Source organism: Melospiza georgiana, chromosome 1 (genome assembly GCF_028018845.1).
Source record: "Melospiza georgiana isolate bMelGeo1 chromosome 1, bMelGeo1.pri, whole genome shotgun sequence".
NCBI lineage: Eukaryota > Metazoa > Chordata > Aves > Passeriformes > Passerellidae > Melospiza > Melospiza georgiana.
Window position 1 is genome coordinate 111,903,139 of NC_080430.1, and position 24,133 is coordinate 111,927,271.

At 40.2% G+C, this 24,133-nt stretch overlaps 1 protein-coding gene across 2 annotated transcripts in view; it reads left to right on the forward strand.

Moving 5' to 3' along the window:
- The first annotated feature begins 9,940 nt into the window (after nt 1-9,940).
- ASXL3 (ASXL transcriptional regulator 3) overlaps nt 9,941-24,133 on the forward strand; it is a 122,377-nt gene continuing 108,184 nt past the window's right edge. Inside the window, exon 1 of one of the 2 annotated variants that reach the window (XM_058018268.1) lies at nt 9,941-10,012. Coding sequence is in view for 1 of the 2 variants with exons in the window: in XM_058018261.1 (XP_057874244.1) it covers nt 9,959-10,012 (54 nt within the window). In the remaining variant the exon portion in view is untranslated. The remainder of the gene's footprint in view (nt 10,013-24,133) is intronic. The other variant, XM_058018261.1, reaches the window with a different exon arrangement.

A 24,133-nucleotide genomic window follows, 5' to 3' on the forward strand; every position in this document is an offset into this window, starting at 1 on the left:
TTAGGATCACCTCATGGATGCATGAAATAAATCCTCCATGTAAAAGTTTACAGAACTGGTCTTTAAAACAGTTAATTAGAGGAACAGCATTGTACACATCTTAGTAACCAAGGACTAACCCTGGCGTGGAAAACGAAAAATGAACTATTTTTCCTTAAAATTGCTAGGACACATTCACTTGGGATAGGATGTGTTTGCAGTTGATGTGGTTGGGCTGCTTAGTGAGCATCATTCAACTGAAAAATAGCAGTGATCTCTGTCACGTGTAAGATTAAAAACACATTTTGATATTTCCTCTGTAGTGTGCTCCTGCATAATAGGTAACGTAGACTGTCATGCATCATGTAAATGATGTATAGGCTGTGAGCTGGCTCCTTCCTCAATGCAAATTTGCATCTAAGAATTTAGCATATGTTGTGTAAGGAAGTTTTACACTAGGCCTTTTGCTGCTGAGCTGTAATGCTGTAATTTGCCTACGTAAAATATCATTATAACTGGACTGGCATAAGTGATGTGTTATTCCCACAATGCTTATTAATATAGAACATTGTCATATGCTCTGAAAAACTGCTTGTAATGCACTCCTTGTACCAGTTACCTTGCTTGTTTAAAAATAACCAATTAAGATCTTTTAAATCAAATAAAGGCAACTTCTCCTTTTTTATAAAAAGTCTTATTTTTGATGCATGCAAATGGCTGGCCTTTATAAAGGCAGGTAAATGCTATGAATGCAGAATATTATTCTTTTGCAAACACTCTCAGTAATTATGCATAACTATTTTCTTTCCTTTTTCATAAGTTGTAGCAGGATGAATGCAGCAAATTACAAGGTTATTTTAATCATCTCTTAAATGCAAAATGACTAAAGAAACCGAGTCAGCTATAAAGGCAGCTATCAGAAATTACACTCTCCTGTTAAAAATATATGTTAGATTCTTTCATTTCCCCAAGTAACTTCCTTACAGGTTTTCCCCCTTATAATTGTTGTGTGTAACTCAAAACTTTAACTTCCTGCCCCTGCCCTAGCCTCAGGCTCTAGAAAGAGTAATTTGCCAAACAAATCCTTACATTTTTGAAATGAGCTTTCCAGTAACTTACCATAATTTGTTGATAGGGTTTCCTGTCCACAAACTTCACAAGGGCCATATAAAACCCAGTGTAGTTATGCTTTCAATGTGCAGTTATGGCAATGAACATCCACAGGTGTTAATTCTGCTAGAAGAACATACAAAATCATCTGTGTCTGTGTTTAATTATTTTTAAATGGTTACTTAAAATTAACTTTCTTAACTTCATGAACTCTCATATTTAAAAGGATACTTTAAAAAATATGGAAAATAGAGAATTAAAACATTAATTTCTCTAAGTTATTTCCATATCTTAGTACAAGATTTACTAGGCATAGTAGGAAAGTGCTACACTCACTTTTGATTTTTCAAGAATTTACAAAGAAACAGCAGATCCAGATATTATAGGTATGTGTCTCTTCCACGTGCCCTCTGCAATCCAGCCAAAGAGTTTCCAGTATTACATGTTGCCATGCTGGGAGCCTGGTTCTACTAATGTTTAAATATTTCCTTAACATGATAGCCTCATGAACTTCAGAGGGCGACTCACATATTTTAAACTGAAAAAGGTATAGAACTGGGAATAGAAAGAGATTCAGACTTCAACTTCCTTTAAACTTTGAAATATCACTGGGTGGGCAAATACATGCCAACTAAACTGTGATGTATCATATGCTCAGTATTGATAAAATATTTTAATTTAATTTTGTAGCATAAAATGAACATGATGAACTGTATATATGAATGGAAATGAAAGTTTTAGTTCTTAACTATAGCAGGAAATTCTTTCTTACAAAAGGAAAAAGGTGGTATCAAATACTAATTTTCTTTATTTCTTTAAGGTCTATGTGATCTCTGGTTGAATGGCTGGAGTATAGAAAATGGATGACTCAAAGGAATAGAATTGTCAAAATATGGGCATAAGTTTATCTGAGATATAGCAGAAAGTAGCTGAGTACAAAAACAGAAAGATGATTGAAGAAACCAAGTGCTGAAAACTGACATTAAAAATTTTAACCTCATAGTTCTAACTAGCATGTTTGTAAGTCTTGGTTTCTTGTGTGATATTCACAGAATGTTTAAACTTATTATTTATTAACAGTTTAAAAAGAGTATATAAGTCAAATGTGCATAAATTCAACTTATACATATAGATATGTATGTATATACTTTTGCTGTTATGATGCCTAAAAACTAATATCTGATGTGGTTCCCACATTACATTCACACTTACAAGGACCAATCTCTGCTGAAAATTATGACACATACCTTTTTATGGTTAATAAGATATTGTCATTTTAATAACTATGGTTTTGGTCATTATTTGGCTTCTATTATATTATACTTAAATAGCCAATATACTTAAATAGCCAATGGCACTGGCACTGCAAGTATTGGTGTGAATGGGGTGTCTTGCAGAGCTGGGGCCTCAATCAGCAGAATTACAGAATCACAGAATCATCAAGGTAGGAAAAGACTTTCAAGGCCATTGAGTACAACCCTTGAGCAAACACGACCATGCCAACTAAACCAGAGCACTGAGGGATATGTCCAGCGGTTTCTCAAACACTTCCAACGATGGTGATTTCACCCCTTCCCTAATCAGCCCTTTCCAATGCTTAACAACCTCTCCATGAAGAAATTCTTCCTAATGTCCAACCTGAACCTTCCCTAGCTCAGTCTGAGGCCACGTCTTCTTGTCCTGTCACTAGGTGACTGGGAGAAGACACCAACCCCTGCCTTGCTACAACCTCCTTTCAGGTCATTGTAGAGAGTGATAAGGTCTCCCCAAGCCTCCTCTTCTCCAGGTTAAATATCCCCAGCTCCCTCAGCCACTATTCATAGGCTTTACTCTCCAGATCCTTCACGAACTTGGTTGCCCTTCCCTGGACACGCTCCAGTACCTCAATGTCTTTCTTTGTTCCAGGCATTCACAGATTTGTCTGCTAACTTCAGGAGAGAATATGTTGTTCTTCCTGCAGAACTGGAACAGCTCAAATAGAGAAATATAATATAATACATCTAGACCAGATTTGGTTATTGATCTGTGCTGAAGCATCATATGATATGTGGTATAGCTGATGGTGGTTTTCACAGCCATAAAGGAGCAGCAAAAGAGAAAACCCACTACCACTTCTGCAGCAAGAGCCTCAACTAAACACAAGAAAAGGATTTCCCAGACTGAAGTTGCTTTTTCACATCAGTGTACCTGAAAAATGCCCTCTGCCAGCACTGCATCAACTCCATTCTCCTTTTTAAGAAGTCTGTGGTGTTAATAAACGAATCTTTTATTTCTCTCCTATTTTTGTAATGGTCTAGAAGTCACAGATGTATGTAGGTAGATACCTGCAAGTAGCAGAAGGCTGAGCAGACTGTGTTGTTCATTTATCTTGCAATGCAAAGAAGGTAAGGCAAAGCAATCCATTATGCACAAACAATTCAAAATATTTCCAAGTTGCCCTTGGCAAGCAGGTGCAAGCAGGTGTGTACTTATCCCAAAAACAGCTTATATGTATGTAGTCCTTTCCCCCAACAAGTTAGAGAGACAACTTATATTCTGAATTCTCTTTTCATAGGATTCCAGGCTTTTGAACTTACAAAGGCAAATTTAAATTGCATATCTGTAGTACAACCATGATCTTTATTACTTTTCATGCTGTTGGACTGTGTGTTTTGTATCTGAATCCCAACACAGCAACATTCAGTTCAACGTGTGTAGGACTCCATGCATCAGCTTAGGAAATTATTTATGTGATTACATGTACGGTATTTACTCCTGAAATTTGCAATTAATCCATTGAGAAGGTCTTCATGATTTGAGGGGTTTTTTTTGTTTTGTTTTTGGTTTGGTTTTGTGGTTTTGTTTGTTTGTTACTTTTTTATTTTGTTCTGTTTTGTTTTAATTTTTTTTTGTATTTTTTTCAGGTCATCTGTTTCCTCATCAGCTTTACCATAAATCATGATTGACCTTATGATGACATTTTATATATATTCTCAGAAAAAAAAAATTATTCATTGTAAGAAGTCAAATGGTACTAATTCTTACAGCTTTCAACTATGGATGAAAACAGATCAGAAAACAAGTGTAGCAGCAGATGTTGCACAATGTAAATACTCTGTTGGGTCATTTTACGGTTTATGTCTATTACAGAAAGATAGCTATATAGCTGGAATAATTGCCAAAAAATATGTGATTGCCAAAATTGACTGTGATATCAGTTATTCACAGAAAAAAAAAATGTAAGGGGTAGGCTGTAATAGTACTCCATGAGTCACTTGTCTTAATTTTGGTAAGTGGTTTAAGTATTAAACTTCAGTTCTTCATATCAGGTTCTGGATGCCAGTATTTGTCCTGCAATCATTGGTTTGCTGTGACAACTTGAGACTTGCCATGAGCACATTGTATAAATTTTGCCTGTAACTCCTCTGGGACACCTTCACAATTCCTTGAAATCCTATATAACTTGAGGTGATATTTCATCACGTGTCTATCTTGTAGGTGAAGTTCATTCTGTAGGTTGAAATATGGTATTAGAATAGCATTCATACATTAGGAATTCTGGAATCTCGTTCTAGATAGGAACATATGTTATTTCTGTTAAATCAGACACTACAAGTAAACAGTTTTAATTTTTTTTTCTCTTGTAATTGCATATTTATAATCCATGCAGCAACTTCCATATAATCAACTAGATAAACATCTAAAAAAGAGCAGATGAGATAAACTATCAGCTGCTCTGGTTTTGATTTGACTAAACTGTGTCATATAAAAATGAAAGTAATCTTGTCAGCCATCTGCAGACATTTCCTTCTCCTCTGAGGTTTACAGAACTACCAGGAGGTGTGATCTATATGCAGTTGGGGTGTAATGCCTCAGAGGCAGGTTCTCTACTCTTCTGTTGTGTATGTACAAAGAAATGTTTTCTTTCCAACATTTTTATGGCATCTTGTAAACTGTTCATCGTTCAAAGACAAGAGCCTTCTCATAGAAATTGTCCCTATGGATTTGGGAAAGGGTGGTTCCGCATCCCTAGTACGAAAAATGATGGCCAGCGTGGCCAAAGGAAGTGCTGCTGGAGGTGGCTTGGAAGGTGACAGCTTGGGAAGCTCTCTATGCTGGGTGTATCACTTCTCACCTGTTGGGAGGGCAAAGTGGACCACAGCTTAGCTGCAACCATGTTTACTAGCTCAGCTGCAGTGCCAGAAAAAAGACCTGAGTGCTTATCTGCCCGCTGGAGAGCAATAGGAGGGAGAAAAGGAAATAACCCTACATTTATAGTACTTGGCCATTCCTGGTCTGAGACAAAAGTAATGACAATTGTGATGAACTCAAAAGCCAACAGAATAAATCCTCATTACTTACAGTCAAGTTATTTGAAAATTTGCTAAGGTGAGATAGGTCTCAGGAAAACTTTAGATTTCACAGTGCACTGTTTCTAATAGACCTCATGCATTACACATTTAGGAATAAATGTACATAACTTAGTTGTACCTAAATAATGTACACCTTGATTTGAGAACTGAAAAATACGGTTGAAATTTTTCCTTTTTTTTTGCGGGGAAGGGGGGGGAAGAGTGAGCTCTTCCACATATTCTATGACCTCTACAAACCTCAGAGAAGAAATGGCATGCTCAAGAAAAGAATACTCTGTGCATATGAGTTAGTATTTAGCAAAATTTAACTTTCACCCTCCCGTATAAAGTATAGACTATAGGATTTGTTTTTTTTCATCAGCTTCAGGAGACTTTCCAAATACAGTAACATCAGCCTGATAATACTAGATTCTGAGCTTGTTATTATGACTTAGTAATATAATTGAAAAACTTGTTATGTTGATTCAGGTCCATATGGCATATGATTAAAAGAGATAAGTTCCTTAAAGTGTAATAAATGCTGTGAAGCTCAAACTGTCTGGATACTTGGCAATAGCCATTCTTTAAATCAATAGTATAAAACACACTCTACAACTATGACACCAGTATCTGTAAATGGTTCGCTGTCAATTGTCAATCCCAATGGCTTTGGTTTCCCGTAAGTCCACACAAACCCATAATTTATGGTTTTCTTTTTGTCATCACTGTGCTAACAATAATTTAGGAAATGCAGTGAGTCCATTAGTATCTTCTGGGATATTTTCTTAATTATCTTGTAACTCAGCATCTCTTGTTCAATTGTAGAGAATGTAATTTCCATTGTAGAAGTGGCACATTAGATTGAATTGTCATGCTGTGAATAAATCATTCTGCACACATATGGCATTTTCATGTAACAGCTGATACTAGTTCTTTTGTAAGAGCTGAAACTGGAATGTGTATTGAAACAGTGCTTCACTGTATTGAAGCAATACATATTTATATATATATAAACACTTGCATAAGAAGTCGAGGTCACGGATTTCAGCTTAACAGGAGTATTACTGTACACAAGAATAAAAATTGGCAGTAGACATCAAAAATAATTTTTCTATGCAGGAAACAAGAATAATGTTCTTCAGATGGCCTACTACATAATGTCAAACCTAAAGCTTCTATAGCAATTCAGTCTGGGTACTGAAGCTAAGAAATCAGCCTCCAATGTTGTTGTAGTATCATTTGGCCATTCTATGGATGCTAGAAAATGTAACTGAACACAAATACATCCATAATAAACAACTGACTCCATCCATGGTCAAACCAATAACATCTGGTATCATAACATCACATAAATATTGCTTGGGTAAAAATTAATTATGTATTTTAATGCAACATCTTTCTGCAGTATTTGCAGGTTATCCGATGTGGTTTACAATACTCTGTAAGTATTTATACACACACACACACACACACACACACATATACATGTTAAATATGCTGAGCTTTTAGCCATAGTTCCAGTGGTTCCAGTTGGAAGGCAGCTCACCATTTCTCAATTCTCCTATTGCCAATTCAGTTAGAGAAGCAGCAGATATGATCTCCTGTGGGGTCAGGTCCAACTCATGAAGTAAACAGTATCTATAATCAATAGCAAATGTCTTCTTTCATAAGAAGAACTTGACCTTTTTCTGCTGTACTTCTAGACTTACACAAGACTTTACCCCCTTAAAGCAGAAGTGTATTGCTCTGTTGAGGCACTTGGTTTCTGTGTATGCTGACAAACTTTACTGGATTCAGCTACAACATTTATTGCAGAAAAAAAAATCTATTTCAGGAGTACAGATTCCTTTTTTCCTTTTTTTTATCCCATCATGAAACACAGAGAGAACCCCCCAGCTCTCTGCTCTGGTGGGTACTCTCCAGTGGGTCCCCCAATACAGCAAACAGCATAACAGGTTTTCTTTCTCCAGCAAAGACAGTGCCCCTAATTGTCACTACATGATTCCCAACTATTTTCATGTGAATAAAGGAAGGAACTTTCAAGGCCAGGCTGGATGGGGCATTGAGGAACCTGGTCTAGTAGGAGATGTCCCTGCCCAAGGCAGAGTGGTTGGAGTTAGATGATCTTTAAGGTTCCTTCCAATCCAAACCATTCTATGACTTAGGAACACCTGGACTGTGTAAGAATGATGTAAATAAATTAATGACAGCATGACACTGTCATTTAACCATTGTAATAGAACTAAAAAGATCACTCCAGGGGTCCACAGAAATACCAAAAGAAAGTCTAATCCTGACTGCAGCAGACATTAGAAACCATGCAAACCAACCAAAAAATCCACAAAGCCAGATTAGCTTTAGGGGCTCACTGAACTTTTTTTCCCTACAGTGTCCTTTTCTGTCCAACACCACCATTGCAACACCAGAGGTCTTGTAACAGTGTAACAGAAGTTCGTGTTATGTACGTGAAGCAGCCACCTATGAAGAGATGGGAAATAATGCAGAATATTTCTTTCTGTCTTCCAACACTCAGCTATGATGGCAATGACTGATAAATGTCCCTATATTTTTTCTATTTTGTTGTATTTTCAGTACTGAAAACAATGAAGGTATTTCAAAGGCAGCTTTAATGAAGTACTCGATTACTACAGACTTAGGCTTTTAGCATGGGCGATGAGATGTGAATAAAAACTTGCATGATTTAAAATACAAATTCACTAAAGGTGAGGAAATGCAAAGGTAAAAAAAAACAAAGTATGGCAGAGACATAAAAAGGTGGAAATGAAGTCAAAACCACAAAACATAGAGCAAGCATTTTCTTTATAAATGTTACTAAGGTGACAAAGGCAGCATTCAGTAAATAACAAAGGCATATGTACCTATTTCAACAACTGGCTGATTGTAAAAATTTTTGCACAATGTCAAACCTGAAACATTGCAGCTGCGACAACATTTTTCTCAAGAACATTTCTGAGGCATACCCAAATCCTCTGCTTAATATTGTATAGACAGGAATCAAAACTAAATTTAGAAGCAGCTGTTTAACAGAATTTTGTTTTGCTCACATTTTTAATATTTTTACATAAGTGGGAGTGAATAATGAAATCTGGGAAGGTGCTATCTTCCATGCCTATTTTCCCACTAAAATATAATTATGAGGAGGAAGATCCAAACCACCAGATAATGTGAGTGCTCATTTAGAGTGTTTGAGGGATGCTATCAGGTTCTTCTGTTTCCTTGAGAGGTTGAAGATTCTCAGGGCTGTCCTGGTCCTTTTCTTGATAAAACAGGCTAAGCACTGTGGTAGTTGGTTTGGCGTAATTCCTTCCCCCCCAAAACTGTGTATTTACGGAGAAATAAGGTTTAATGTTACCAAAGGACTAAGGCAAGGCGTAACACGGCTGCTACTGAGAGGACAAAGGAAAGCAGGCACTGAATAGATGGATACAGAAAACCTTGAATAATTTCTAACTCGTTTCATTTCGAACAAAAAAATACCTAATGTATTTCGATAATATTCCTAATGTAGGCTATAATCTGGGCGAAGGGAGGAAACAAGCCCCGCATAACAATATCCTGCAACTCAGGAAGGTGTGCCAAGTCCCTTCGCTCCGCATTTCGTGGGTATCTTAATCCTGGGTCATCCAATTAAAGAAAACCTCCTTCGGCGGTTTTACGAGCGCAGCACATCAACTCCCTTTGTTTACACACTGGAACAAGATGTTCTTTCCTGTTCCGACAAGAAGAGGAGCTGAATCGCGAACGCGGGGTCCCTGCGCGCCGGCCCCGGCCCGCCCGGGGCTGCCTTCGCCTCGGCACTCCCGCAGCGGCTCCGGCCGGAGCCAGGAGGGCACGGGCGGGCACCGCCGGGCCAGGGGACCGCCCCAGCCGTAAGTAGGGGGCCAGCGATCGGCTCGCACCGCGGGGGAGGGCCGGGCGGGGTGCTGGGCTGGTTTCACGGAACGCGGCGCGGCGCGAAGCGGGCACAGGGCGGAGAGGGAGGGGAAGGGGCCGAGGGGGCCGCCCTCGCCACCACCTCCGCCCGCCGCCCCCGCCCCGGCAGCGCCCCCAGCGCCGCGTCCCCGGGGAGCCGCCGCGGAGCACCACGGGAGTTGTAGTGCGGCGGCGCCGGCCGGCCTGCCATCCCGCTCCCCTCGCCGCCGCCCCCGGCCCGCGGCCGCGCTCTCGCGAGGCTTGGGGGGCGGGCGCGCTCTGGGGCGGGGGGCGCCGCCGCCGCCGCCGTGGGGATGTTGGGCGCGGGCGCGGTTCCCCCGCGTGACGTCACAGCGCATTGTTGTGAGCGCGGCGGAGCATCCCTCAAGCTGTCACAGCTGTGCCGCCGCCGCGGGGAGCCTCTGCCCCCACCCTCCTCCTCCTTCTCCTCCTCCTCCTCCGCCCCCGCCCCTCCCGCCCCGGGGGCTCCAGAGCTCGGTGTCACCGTATCATTGTCCGTGCGGAACCCCTCCGGGCCCCCCCCCACTCCCGGTCCGCCCTCCCCCCGCTCCCCCCCCCCCGAACCACCTCAATGAGATGCAAACATGAAAGACAAGAGGAAGAAGAAGGACCGCACCTGGGCCGAGGCTGCCCGCCTGGTAGGTGCCGCGGTGGCAGCGGCAGCATTGTATGTGTGTGTGCGCGTGTGCATGTGTCTGTGTGTCTGTCTGTGTCTGTGTGTGTGTGTGCGGGGCGAGCGCGTCCCGCCGCCGCCAGCCCGGCGCGCTGCCCGCCCGCCGCTTTGTTGCCGGCGGTCGGGGCCACTGCGAGGCGGGACGGGAGGGGGAGAGGCAGAGAGAGAGCGTGTGAGCGAGTCTGGGGCACGGAGTGTGCGAGGGGCTCCGGAACGAGCCGGGGCGGGAGCGCGGCGGTGCCCGTGCGGGAGCGGTGCCGGTGCCGGCTCAGCCGGGCTGGCGGTCCGGGCAGCCCGCGGCTCTGCCGCCCTTCCCTGCCTGCCTGGAGGAGAGGAATACCTACGTCCCTTCTGCGCTGTGTGCGTGAGGAAATGCCTCTATTCTTTTCTTCTTTCTGCATGTGTGTGTGTGTGTGATTAAGTGTGTAAGTAAATACCTAGGGACCGTGTCTATATCTCTGCAAAGTTCGTGCATCACATATCCCGAGAAAATCCCTCCTTTTAATTTAGAGAAAAGTGAAATAGCCGGGATTTGCCTTTCTATCCCTTTAGTGGGGACAGGACACGGGTGAGGGGCGTTAGAGACAACTCTGACCTGGGATTTCGCTTCACCCTCTGTACTTCCACCACGGAGCTGGGCAATGTCCAGGGCAATGTAAGCCGCTTCTGGAAAGGCTCCGTGCCTCTGGGGACTCGGTCCATTCCCACTTCATTAAGAAACTGTCTCCCTTACCCTAGTGTATCTGTTCTCATGATTCTGTATTACTGTTCACTAAGTGTAACAGAGTACGTCGTTTATGTTGTTTTCCCGTTTCGGAGTACGTCTGGGTTCGTTCTCTTTATTCGAGGAATTTTACAACAAATAGTTACGCCCGGTACAGCACGTATGGTTGTACACGTCCGTATGCGTGTCTCCTGCAAAGTTGAGTCTGGTTCAGCTCCAGCTGAGTGCGTAGAAAGATGACAAAGCTGGAAAGATAGGCTGCTGGCTACGCTGCTTTTTTGTATCTACACGAACTTTATCTTTTATTCATCTCTGATACAGATTGAATTGTTTAAGTAACATGCCGTTACTAGTCTTGCATCTGTTTCTGGTAGAGGATAATGCTATCTTATTCCTATTATTTGTTTAGTGTATTTGTGAAGCACTTTCCTTGTAAAAATGTTTTCACCTCGTTATATGAATTCCTAGATAGGAAGTTCAGCCTCTCTCTCCTACGTAAATAATTACAAGGTATTAGACAGACACTACCTATAGATGTCTCTGTAAGCTGTATCGAGGTACTCTCGTGGGCTTGGGCAGTGCTAAATTCTGATGTGGCTCGTTATACATCCCCCAACATTTTGTAATAATGCAGCGTTAGTGAAGATGCTCTGATATGGTGTCGCTACTGTACTCTCTTATTTCTCGTGATTGTAACAGAAGTTTCACTGCAGTAAAATACTCACTTTTGCCAAAGTTGTTTTGGCAGCAGATGTTGCTCTGGTATTTGTTTCTCCGTGCTCCAAGCTGATGAACATACATTCAAAAGTCTATAAAATACATCAAATTGCTATCCTAACTTTACTCTTTCAAGCTGCTGCTACAGTTACCATTGTAAGCCGTATTTTGTTTGACAAATGTGCATAAAGGATTTTATTGTGTATCGAGTAAAATTGCTGTTCCCATGTGGTCTAATACATGGAAAAGTTTAAAGCCTCTGGAGAACAAAGGCTGAGCCACTGCTGTGAAGAAGGGCTAAGCGTCTTATTTTCACGATGTCCTATTGCTGCACATTTCCCCCTAGAAGAGTAATGATTTGCTAAAATCAAGTAGCATGTAAGATGATACACTGCTGTATATAAGTGGTGGAGATACACAAGGTCCACAGTGTGGTTTGTCCAGCCTCCTGGGGTTGCCAAGTTCTGCAGAGCTTGTCCCAAGTCTGTTATGTGAATGACATGTGCTGCTGCTCAGACCAACTACAGTCTTGCATTAGTCTTTGCTACTTGTATACAGTCACATATGTTTGCAAATCACTAGGAAAGATTGAAGCCGAAATTGCTGCTCCTTACAGTGTTTTATGTTAGGACCCTGATGGTTCATTATGACTTTGTTTTCTTGGGATACATCAATAATGTATTACTGCATGGTTTGATTAAATCAATTTCTTTCCACAGACAAGTAAACAATGAAGTGATTGATACCTACTCACAAAAAACGACTCATGACTTACCTAGATCAATGTGTTGTAAAATTGTGTACTGCTGAATTATTTTTAGGAAAAAGAGGATGAATTAATGTCTAGAGCACTGTATGGATATATACATTGTAGATTTTCTATAAAAGCTCTTACATTGCAACAATATTAGGCTTTGAAAGTGAAATGCTAAAAGGTATGAAATTATACAGATAACATTGCTGGCATTGCTTTATCAGTCTGTTTTTCATGTCTATGTATTACAATATGCACTTTCAATGATGTACTTTCATGCCAGTTTCCCAACTATTTTAAGTTCACTCATAGATCTACAGAATTTTAGTTATTCTTTGTTTGTTGTGAGGTGCCGTACTTAATTTTTTGTACACCTTTCAAACAGTGCTGAGGCAGATTTTCATTTTATGTTTCAATTGTACATACACAGCTATTATTAGCAGCACCCAGTAGCTTCCCAAATGCAAATGTTTCTATACTTGCAACATGCCTATGAGGTTAAGTATTTTGACCTCGGCTTTACCCATGCAGAGTTGAGACAGGGAAAGATTAAGTACCTTACTCAAAGCTGTTCAGGAAATCTGTGGGAGAGGTAGTTATGATACCAACAGTGTCTCTGTAGTAGTTCTGTTTCACAGTCATAAAATCATCTTCCTTCTGTGGCTACACTTCTGCCTCATTCATTCTCTGTTACTACTTCTCTCACAGTAATTATGACAGAAATTGATATGGCTGTGTCTCTGTATTCAATCTATATTGAAGCTCGTAATGTACCGTATAATAGTTATGGATAAAAAGGAACACAAGAACTGGACTTCAGCCTGGAGTTCTTTCACAGCTCTCTGTTTCCCATATTCACAATGAAAAAAGCAGAAGTACTTTGGAAATATATATTACATGACTGTCTTAAAACACATTGTAATGTGTAAGCACTGAGGCTCCAGACTGTCAGTGTTGTATTTACTCGTTTTCAGTATTTGATTAAGGAGTTTTTGAAAACCTCCTGCAATGCAGTGTTTTTTCAAGCTGTTCTCTTAATTTTTAAAACATAAGCAGGAAAGGTCTCCCATTCTATTAATCTCTTACTGTAAATACCATGTATGTGATACAGGCAATAAAGCAGGAGCCACTGGCATGCCCTCTATCAGAACTTGCATTTTATGGAAGAAGTCTCCTGCAGAGAGTAGAATCTTTCTGTCTGTGACACACTGCTTTTTTTCTTCATGCAAGTCTGCTTATCTTAGGGCAAGGCATAGCCCAGCTTAGAAGCATTCCTGAGAAATGAACGCATGTGCAGGATCAATGGAATGGTGGCATACCACTAACAGTTCATGTTACAGAGCCCATTTTGTAGAACACACATTTTTATGGACAAAATTGCAACTTTTCTTTACAACCTGCCAAAGGGCATGTCTTTGATGTAGACCCGATATGTCAACTCGCTTTGTACTTTGCAGCAGGGCAGACTACAGCAGAGCTTATGTATGACCTGGGCATTATCTCCATGCCAGTTTTCTGCTTTTTGTGTCTGATAGACTAAGATAGAACACTTAAAAGAATGAGAACAAAAGAAAACCTTTCAAGGAAGGAGGAGAAACATCCTGTTTTTCCTTTGTCTCTTAGTTGATCCTCATTTGATGTAGCCGTATTGTTGTTTTCTGATCATACATGGAACTCATTAAAATTGTATACAAAGGTTAAACACTTGAGTAGTTAAAGCAATTTGTAGTGATTCTTTTCAGATGAAAAATCTTCTGTTTAGCTTCACAAGGACTCTCAAGCTATTGCTGGAAGTCTTGAAGTAGTGAATTCTGCCTCTTAAAAATTTAATGTCATAAAATTCTGCATAAAAACTATTGAAATGAAAAATACTGAGAACAAAACATGCCCAAGGATACTCTGCCACATAAAAACTGATGACAATTTTAAGTAGGCTGCAATGATCCAACTTTTATCATTGACTTGCAGACATGATCCATTGTTATTTGTAGGACTTTGAACCAAAGGCCTGAACAGAGTGAGTGGAGACTGGTCATTTTGGGAATGCAGAGCTCAGAAGCACACACCATCTGCCTATGAAGGGTGATAGTTTATGGTAACATTTTAAAAACACTTTTTTATTAATAGCTTGCCCTTGTTATTGCCCTTTCCTGTAAGTGGTATTTTGAAATACAGTTGAATTAAGTCTCTGCCACAAGCTGACAATAAAGCAGAAGAAAATCCCAATAATGAGAACAGTAGTCCTTGTTTGGTTATTTGTGTGCTGGATCACTTCTCTAGTATTTTTGCTTTTTCTTCTCCAAATTTTGTTCTGAAAGAAAGGTTTTCTTAGGTTGCTGAGGACTTATGTGCTTTCCAGTTCTATGGAGAGTCCTTGTGGTTCAGGTGACATGTGCATATAGGGTGAGTAATACTCATATCTTAATTCATGTGTTTCTTGCAGTAGTCTCCTGACAGGATCCAGCTCTTAACTAAGAGCTGTTTGTTTCCTCTTGTAAACTGTAAGAAAAATATGCTAATTAATTAGAAAAACTGATGCTGGAAAAAAACATGAAAACCAGCCATTGAAATTGCTCACTTGCATACTACTGTTTAATGTGACTGGCTGTCCAAAAGCTGATTGTTACTTCATCTGCTATGCTGAGATAATGTAGTTGAAACAGATCACGTAGCGGTATGGAAGTATTTTTGTATTGCATCTTCGTATTTGAAGACCACAAAAGAAACAGAAAACTAGAAGAGTAACTTCTGCATAGCTAGACCATTGATGATAATCCCTTTGACTTTTATGTTAAGTCTTTGATTTTGTTACTATAAATAACATTTAAAAGCATTGTGCTAAAGGAGCTTCATGTGTCTTTAAAAAGGAAAATTTGATATAACTTTGTTTTACAGTATTAAGGATTTCTTTGTTGTTGGCTTAACAGAGACCTGCTATTATTTCCATATTTGTTCTGAGTTAATTCTTTTTCAGACATGCAGAAACATTGTGGCTTGGGAAGTTTTGATGGCCTTTCCCTTTGATCCACAATCAATGCTGCTTTGAAGAGCTGTATTTTAGTTTGGTTTGCTCTAGGGTTTCCTCCCGCTTGTTTTATTCAAAGTAATTTTTGCAGTTGTTAGACAAGGTTGAACCTGCACTTATTTTTTTTCCTACCTTTTGTGGTTCTGGAGTTAATATTTTATTTTGTTAAATACCATTAATAAGTGTGCGTTTATTATTTTTTTATTTAAAATAAAAATATAAAATCTACAAATAATATCATCTATTTCAGATCACCTTTTGCATTTTTCTAGGGTAGATTGAGAGAAATTAGATTGTTATGTCTTGAGACAGCCCTTTAACCCTTGGCATTGCAGATCTCTAGGTAGGCAAGAACCTTACCCAGGAATGGGACTTGTTTTCAGTAATGTCACATTATTTCTGTCAAAGCAGGGTATCATAGGAGAAGACCCTAACAGGAACCTAAATATGAGCATTCCTCAATAGCGTGAAGGTGTTCTCAGTGCCTTAAGGTATGATTTAATGTTCCCTGTTACAGTACATATTTCCAGTGTCTTCTGGCTTACCTTTCTCCATAGAAGAGCTAATATTTTCCTGACATGTTGGATATTCTGTTGAAGTAACTGTTCTAGTTTTTCTTCTTCCAAGAGTAGATTCGGTCAGTTGCATGTGCAACCACAGTGAAGTTTCCACTAACCACACTCAAGACCCTACCACCCTGCACAGCTAGGAAGTTTGGACTTGCTAGCCCAGTTCACCAAGTCCCTGTATCCAAACCATGCCATTACAGCACCTTAGTCTGGACCAGGTAGCGTGCTGTTCTGAAGGTGGAAAGCCAAACTAAACTTACTGCACTTCCTGCTGGAGCTTCTTTTGCTCTTTATACGGTGATCAGCAAATTACAGTTATGTGGAGAATCATGTGCTAAACTTGACCTCTTGACTTTGGAGTAAAAATTTTTCTTTTGTAGTTTTTTTTTTTTGAGATTTTTTTTTGTTTTTTTTTTTTTAATTTTGTAAGCTTCATTGTGTTTTCTGTTTTGCTGGGTGTGATGATGATGGTCTTGGTATTCCCTGCAAATAGCAGTAACTAAATAGAGGCCTCCTTTTGTGCTGCCAAAACCTGGGAAAAGATGTGATTAGTGGAAATTTCATTATTGGTCCATGGGTTCCAGATGAAACTGAGCAAATCCTCCTCCTGAGGAACTTGCAGACTGAAGAAACCAAGTATCTTAGCCTTCACTCTGGGTCAGCTTCCAATGCAAAGGCAGAGTAATAAGCAGTACATCTTGGTACATGCCATTTGCTCATCCTGTGAGTTTAGGTAGCAAATCCTTGTGCTGCTCAGGCACAACAGATTGGTCAAAAGTGGTTCATTTAATCACTTACCAACTCTGAATGTCAATTAACATCCCCACAGAATCCCAGATTGTTGACATACTGGCCCTCTGAGGCTGCTCTCTTTCTGAGAGGTCCTGCCAGATAGTTTTCTGTTGCTGGAGTTACTGTCTTGGGAGGAGATGTACATGATGAGGATGTAAAATGGTAGAGAGGTGCCTTAGACTTGCAGCTAATCTTGGTTTGAAAGGATGACCTACAACTTTCTGAATGATGATATGGTTCTAGCACAGACATCAAATGAGTGTCAGGAGACAGATAAACCATCTGGCAGTACATGCTGGAGCTTTCTTGATGTCAGTGCACTGATTGTGGTTAGGGGTGGCACTTAGTGTTGAAGGGGTCCAGAGGAGCTCCATTAACTTTTGTTCAAGCAAGCTCTGGTGTTTGTGACATTGGAACAGGAACATCTGGGTGATCTGATATTTTCATTCTTTGACTTAAGAGTTCAGCTCTGTATAATTTCTTGAGCTCAGAAAGACAAAATCTGTGGACCCTGCCATGTGACTTTACTCAATATTGGAGGACCTTTAACTTGAGTTTTTTAACATATGGCATCCAGCTTTTGCATTGCAGCTTATGACTGACGTGGCCTCTTGTACCTCAGGTATTTAAGATTTGCTTTGTAGTGTAGCATCGAGTTTTGTTTCTGTCTGACAGCATTTGCCAGGATCAGCAGCCACAGTTCAGTCTGTTGCTCTGGAGTCATCAGACTCATTAGGCTATTTGGGCTGTAGTTCTGTGTATAAGGTATTCCAGGTCACACCCTAGATTATTGTTAATGATTTTTGATCACCAGAAAGTAATTTGTTTAGAAGGCACATATTACATGCTATGTTTTGAAACTTGTCCTCCTATATGCATAGATTGGTCTAGACAAGCTTGTGATGAGAATCTCCTCACTGCTTGTAGAGGGTCAGCTCTAGAAATCATTATCCTGTGGGTGACAGTTGCATCCTATAGAACATGGCCTGACTTATAGATAACAACATTTCCTACACCTCTACAACTTCAGAAGTGTTCCTTGAGAGACAAGATCCTGAGCTACTAGGTTATTTGCTTTGGAGGCTAATTAAAGGCTATTTTCTTTCTTTTTTGTGATTTTGCTTAGATCCTATAGACAGACAGAATTAGGAATTTAATGAATCAGTCAGGGTTTATAATTGTTTTATCCTAGTTAACTTCCCATGTAACTTAACATCTAGGGAAGGAAAAGAGCCTTACCCGAAGTATATATCGAACATTTGAAGGTCAAAGTTTGATTCCATTAGCTGACTCTTAGCAGCCTGGAAAACCACCATGACTGTGTAGTGGTTCACATATTTGGTGAGATGCCTGTCTAGAGTCTACTAAATTACAGTCAAATTCACGTCCCACATGATTTGTTCCTACTTTGGTGACTTGAACCCTCTTTTTTATATAAGATGAGGTTTTACCACTATCATTGTGTTGCCAAAGTACTTAACTATTTTTCATTAAGTGATACCATCTGGTTTGATTATTTCTTTTTCTGTTCCATAAATTGAAACTGAATGTCTATTGATATCTAATTTTAGATAAATGGTAATTCTTTTTATGCCTCAAAATTCTCAGTTATCCATCACCTGCTGGCACTGCTGTATCAGTGAAGCATGTGACATTCCATGTCACTATGCCTGCCTGCCAATATTACCTAGCAAGGGTAAGAGGAAAAAATAGACCCTTATTTTCCATAGCCTGCTGTGGTTCTTCTGGACCAAAATTCTGGCAGCTATCTCAAAATCATTACATTCTCTGATCATACTAGCTTCTTTTAATCTCATTTGGAATTTCTGTAATTTAGAAAAATTCCAGACTGGTAGGACCAATGAGAACCTCTTTGGAACTTGGTGTTTCAGTTGAGAAAAGCATCTTAATTAAAGCATTACTTTGATAGAAGGTGGAGTTGGAAAGGGCCTCAAGGTCACCTTGTCTGTTCACACTTGAAAGGAAGTCATACAACCCAAGTTAGTTTTAGTTTTGTGAAATCAATAAAATTACTAACTTTTGTTAATGATGGGAACTATGACTTGTCTGGCTTTTCTAGAATCTGCCCTTTTAGTGAAAATTTACATTCTGCTTTTAAAAATGGAAGAACTAAGAAAATAAAATTATTAGGAAAAGTTGTCCAAAGAGCATGATGTAGAATTTAGATGCATTGTGTTTTTTCTGACAGTGACTAGACAGAAAACATCAATTTTCTAGTACAGATTGAGAATTCTTTATCCAGTTAATGGTTCTCATTCACATTTTCTGGTTTTTGAGGCAATTTGGGCTTAGTCTCTTGATTTTTTTTGAGAGTTTGATGCAGCAATGCTGCAGCAGGTTTTTACATACAGCAGTAGTGCTTAATGCATTCTAATCTATTCCATAATTTGTTTCATTCATAACGCAGATTTTTGAGACATTTTGCAGCTACACGTCTTCTGTTTGAAAAATTAAAATGGAGAATAATATAGTGAGGCTCGTCATCTAGGTGTGGAAAAAACTCAGAATTCACTGTAGAAGAAATCTTCAAATAATGGACTGTTAAAGAGATGTTAATGCATTTAACATTGGTTAAACCAGTAACCAAACATTGCTGGTTTCAGGATGACCCATGGCTCCATAGGTATGTACCTTCCTGAAGGTGCTCTCATGGGCAACAGCTAAAGTAATTTTTGCTAGATATCCCAGGAGGAAGTATTTGGTGGGAGGGGAGAGTAAGGATTAAATGTTTTGATGTGGTCCCTTGAATTCCTGACTTGCAGTTCTAATAATATATATTTATATATATATATGTATATATGTGTATGTATGTATGTATGTAGATTTTCAGGTATTGGGTCACAGGCCTGTGAAACTGACTGGGAGAATCACAGAAATGAGGCTTCATGCCTGGGACATTTGATCTGTCCATAATGAGCCTCAGCATCCTTTGTGTAGACAATTATCAATAGCAAGAAATGGATGCTGCTCCCAGTTTCATCTTGCAGTCAGATTTTTCATGCTAAAATCCTGTTCCTCCAGTCAATGTTCAGGGATCAACAGTGCCAACTTCCTCTGTTGCTTTTGGAATGAGAGCTACCCATCTGAGTGCAATGTCAGGGATAACCAACACTATGACTGTCTTGGACTGATGCCCCTGGTCTTTAGAAAAAGTCTGTTACTGAAATCTGTGCTTTTTGGAGCATGGGAGTGGCTCCCAAGGAGCAAACACTGAAAAAAAATGGAATTACTGCTTGGAGCCATCTTGAATGCTGCAGCTGTCTTATGAGGAAGGATCTTCCCTGTTCTTTGTAATAACACCATTCCAATGACAGTGAGCCCCACTAAGTGGTTGTGGTGTTAAAACATGCTCTGGCTTGGATTTGTAGAAGCACTTCAGAAGTAGAGGGCTGTGGCTTCACAAGGTAGACTTGCAGATTTTTATCAGTCTGTGTGTGCAAGTTCCTGCATGCCTTTGCTCCATGTATCAGTGACGATTGTTGCATTCACTGAGTGAGTGCCTCCGCAGGAGCTTCTCAGAACCTGCGCTGCTGATCTGCCCGTGGCAGTAAGTGTTTGATGCTCACTGCAGCCATTGTGGGTTGGTAATTTAGCCTCCTGCCCCAGCAGCATTGGCACTTGAGGAGGAGGCTTCAGAGCTCTCCCGTGACTGTCTGGGCCAGAGTTTTCCAGTGAGAGGGAGTATGGGAGAAGTGTGAACAAACAGTTGCATGACTGACTGAAGGATGCAGGATATGATGCAAGAAAGTAATAATGATGTGAGTGAGCAGAGTGAAAGGCCTTGAGAATAAAGTCAGTGTCTGAGCAGAAATTGTAGCTATTGTGTTTCATGGACTCCAGAAAGACAGTCTTTGAGGTGGCCTGTGAACTACACAGTGAAAAAATCAATAAAAGATGATTTTAAAAGATAGAAGATTTTAAAGATAAAATATTTTAAAAGATAAAAGAGCTATAAAAATTTTGGAGTAATGGAGTCAAAACAGTTTATCAAAAATATTATGTATATCCATACATAATATTTGAGAGTTAGATAAGAAAAGCATTGTCTTACTGACTTTTAATCTGTTTAATAAAAGGAACAAACCGAAAAACAATCTAAGATACCTTGGTAAAAATGAATAAAGTAATAATAAAAATAATTTTTTTCTTCAGGGACCTACCTGTTTTGTTGGGTTTTCTGGTTTTTTTTTGGTTTTTTTTTTTTTTTTTTTTTTGTTTGTTCAGGGTTTTTTGGAGATTAGTATTTAAGTAAATAATTGTTATTTTGCATAACAGAACATTTCTGTCTCCTGCAATTCATAGGGTTAGCTATGTGCTTGGAAATAGACTGTTTGACACATTATCAAACCTTTCTAATCATACAGGAACAGGTTGCTTGGAGAAGCTGTGAATGCCCAATCCCTGGAAGTGTTCAGTGCCAGGTTGGATGGGGCTTTGACCAATGTCATCTAGTGAAAGGTGTCCATGCCCAAGGCAGGGGCATTGAAACCAGATGATCTCTAAAATCCCTGCCAACCCAAACCATTGTATAGTTCTACAATTCTCATAATCTGTAACACTTCCATTAAATAAAAATCTAACATGAAAAATAATATCTCTGTCATTGTTAGTCAATTTTAGCTGTCCTTGATGAGGACAGACTCAGTTTCATACTGTAATTTTCTTGTGCTAGTTCATTTTATTAGTGTCTGAGCTGTAGGAAAATGTCTCAAGCTATTTAAAGTAATGTTAAATAGAGTGAAATAATGCTTCTGTCTTCATTTTGAGCCAGATCTGCAGAAGTGGCAGCTTGGATAAGTGAGGCTGGTATATATGCATGGTGGTTGGGGAAAAGAAAGGTTATGAAAGAGCTGCAAAGAGAATAAAAGGCTTAAGAAAATTTAAAAAACAGTGCACCTGTTTGCTGTTATCTGCATTGTTGGAGCTGTTATGGCAAGAAGCTTCATGTGTGAGTTCAAGTGTTGTTAAATGTTGAATTTAATTTTATAGAAAGATATGTGTGTGGAGGAAGAGGGAGGGGATCTGAGAATTCTGAAAATTAATGTTCTGAAAAAAAAGAGGTTTTAAATGCTCTGTCTATACATAATAATAGTTAAGGAGCTTATTACTTTTAGCACTTGCATACATTTTCTGTGATTAGTAGGAGAGAATGAAACTTGGTTTATGTCTGTTAGCATGTCATGTAGTGAAAAGAGTGTGTGCCTGGGTTATACTGATGTAATCCTGGGGAGGTAAATTACAGTACTGCATTGGGCAGCAATGGAGAAAATGGAGGTGTTCTTGTACCAATGGGAAGTAGAATAGCAAAGATAGTGGAGGAAGTAAAAAAATAAATCTGTCTGACAATGAAAAAATGAGGAAAAAGCCCCAGTTTCTCAATTCAGTCATAAAATCACATATAATTTGTTTATTTATTAAATTTTCTACCATTTCACTTAATTGTATCATCAGCTAAAGTCCCCAAATGTTCATCTTTAAAGTTTGAATTTTTCTCAGACTTTAGGAGTAAAAGAATTTCAGTAAAATACCAAGATTAAAAAAAACATAGTCTGTCTTTTCTCCTTTATAAAATGCAGGGCCTTTGTCTTGGAAATAAAATACTATGTTTACATGATGTTACATTCAGTTTATTTTTAGAACAAGTTGTACTATGGTCTGTCTTGGCTAAAGGAGTGTTGTTGAAATTATAAATAATGCCCTTGAAATAAATGAAAAAGGAAACCAATTTGTCATCTGAAATATTTTCTCGTTCATTTGGTAGTAAGATCTCCTCTTAGAATTTTCAGAATCGGTTTGAGATTATCTTGCCCATATTAGTACTAGAGCAACAACTATAAAAAAAGACCTAGAGTCCCCTATTGGAGAGATTCTCCTGGATTCTCCCACTGGAGACTCTAGGTCTGAGGCCATCTTGGGCACAGTGACCACAATATGATGGAGTTCTCAGCGAAGTAAGGAAGGGGTTCACCAAAACTGTCTTGGACTTCTGGAGGGCAGACTTCAGCCTGTCCAGGACAGTGGTTCAAAGATCATCTTGGCATCATCAAAGATCGTCTTGGGAACCAGCCCTTGAAAACAGAGGGGTCCAGGAAGGCTAGACATACTTTTAAGAAAGCCTGCTCCTGTGCCTATAAGATTTCTATCCCTAGGTGCTGAAGGATGAACCATCAGGGAAGACTGGCCTGGCTGAACAGGGAGCTTTGACTGGACTTGGAGAGAAAAAAAAGAGTTTATAAACTTGGGAAATAGGGGCAGACAACTCAAGAAGAGTACAAGGATGTCATTAGGTCTTGTAGAGGGAAAACTGGATTGGTGAAAGCTCAGCTTGAACTCCATGCTGTCAATATTGTCAAAGATAATACAAAGTGTTTTTATAAATACATTAACAACAAAAAGAGGGCCAAGGAAAATCTCCATCCTTTATTGGGTGCAAAGGGGAACATTGTAACCAAAGATGAGGAAAAGGCTGAGGTACTCAATGCCTTCTTTGCCTCAGTCTTCAACAGAGAGACCCAACACCCTCAAGGCAGGCAGCCTGAGCTGGTAGGGAGGGACAGGGAGCAGAACAGTGCCCTGCTGTGATCCAGGAGGGACAGACAGTGCCCTGCTGTGATCCAGGAGGGACAGACAGTGCCCTGCTGGGATCCAGGAGGGAGCAGCAGTGCCCTGCTGTGATCCAGGAGGGACAGACAGTGCCCTGCTGTGATCCAGGAGGGAGCAGCAGTGCCCTGCTGTGATCCAGGAGGGACAGACAGTGCCCTGCTGGGATCCAGGAGGGACAGACAGTGCCCTGCTGTGATCCAGGAGGGAGCAGCAGTGCCCTGCTATGCCAGCTGACACTCACCAGTCCATGGGGCCAGATGGGATCCACACCAGGTACTGAGGGAGCTGGTGGAAGAGCCAGGCCACTCTCCAGCATTTGTCACCAGTCCTGGTCAACCAGAGACCTGGAGACTGGCCAGTGTGATGCCCACCTGCAAGAAGGGTTGGAAGGAGGATCTGGGGAACTACAGGCCTGTCAGCCTGACCTCAGTGTCTGGGAAGGCACCATCTTGTGGCCTATGCTGGACAACCAGGGGATCAGGCCCAGATAGAACAGATTTAGGAAAGTCATGTCCTGCTTGACCCAGCTGATCACCTTTTTATGACCAGATGACCAGTCTACGGGGTGTGGGAAAGGCTGTGGATGTTGTCTACCTGGATTTCAGTAAGGCGTTTGATACTGGCTCCCACAGCATTCTTGTGTAGAAACTGTCTGCTCATGGCTTTGATGGGCACACTCTTCACTGGGTTAAAAACTGGCTGGGTGGCTGAGCTCAGAGAGCAGTGCTGAATGGTGTTAAATCCAAATGGTGGCTGGTCACCAGTGGTGTTCCCCCCACGGCTCAGTTTTGGGGTCAATATCGGAGCCAGCCATTTTAGTATCTTTTTAAATTTTTTGGATGAGGGAATTGAGTGCTCCCTCAGTGCGTTTGTAGATGATA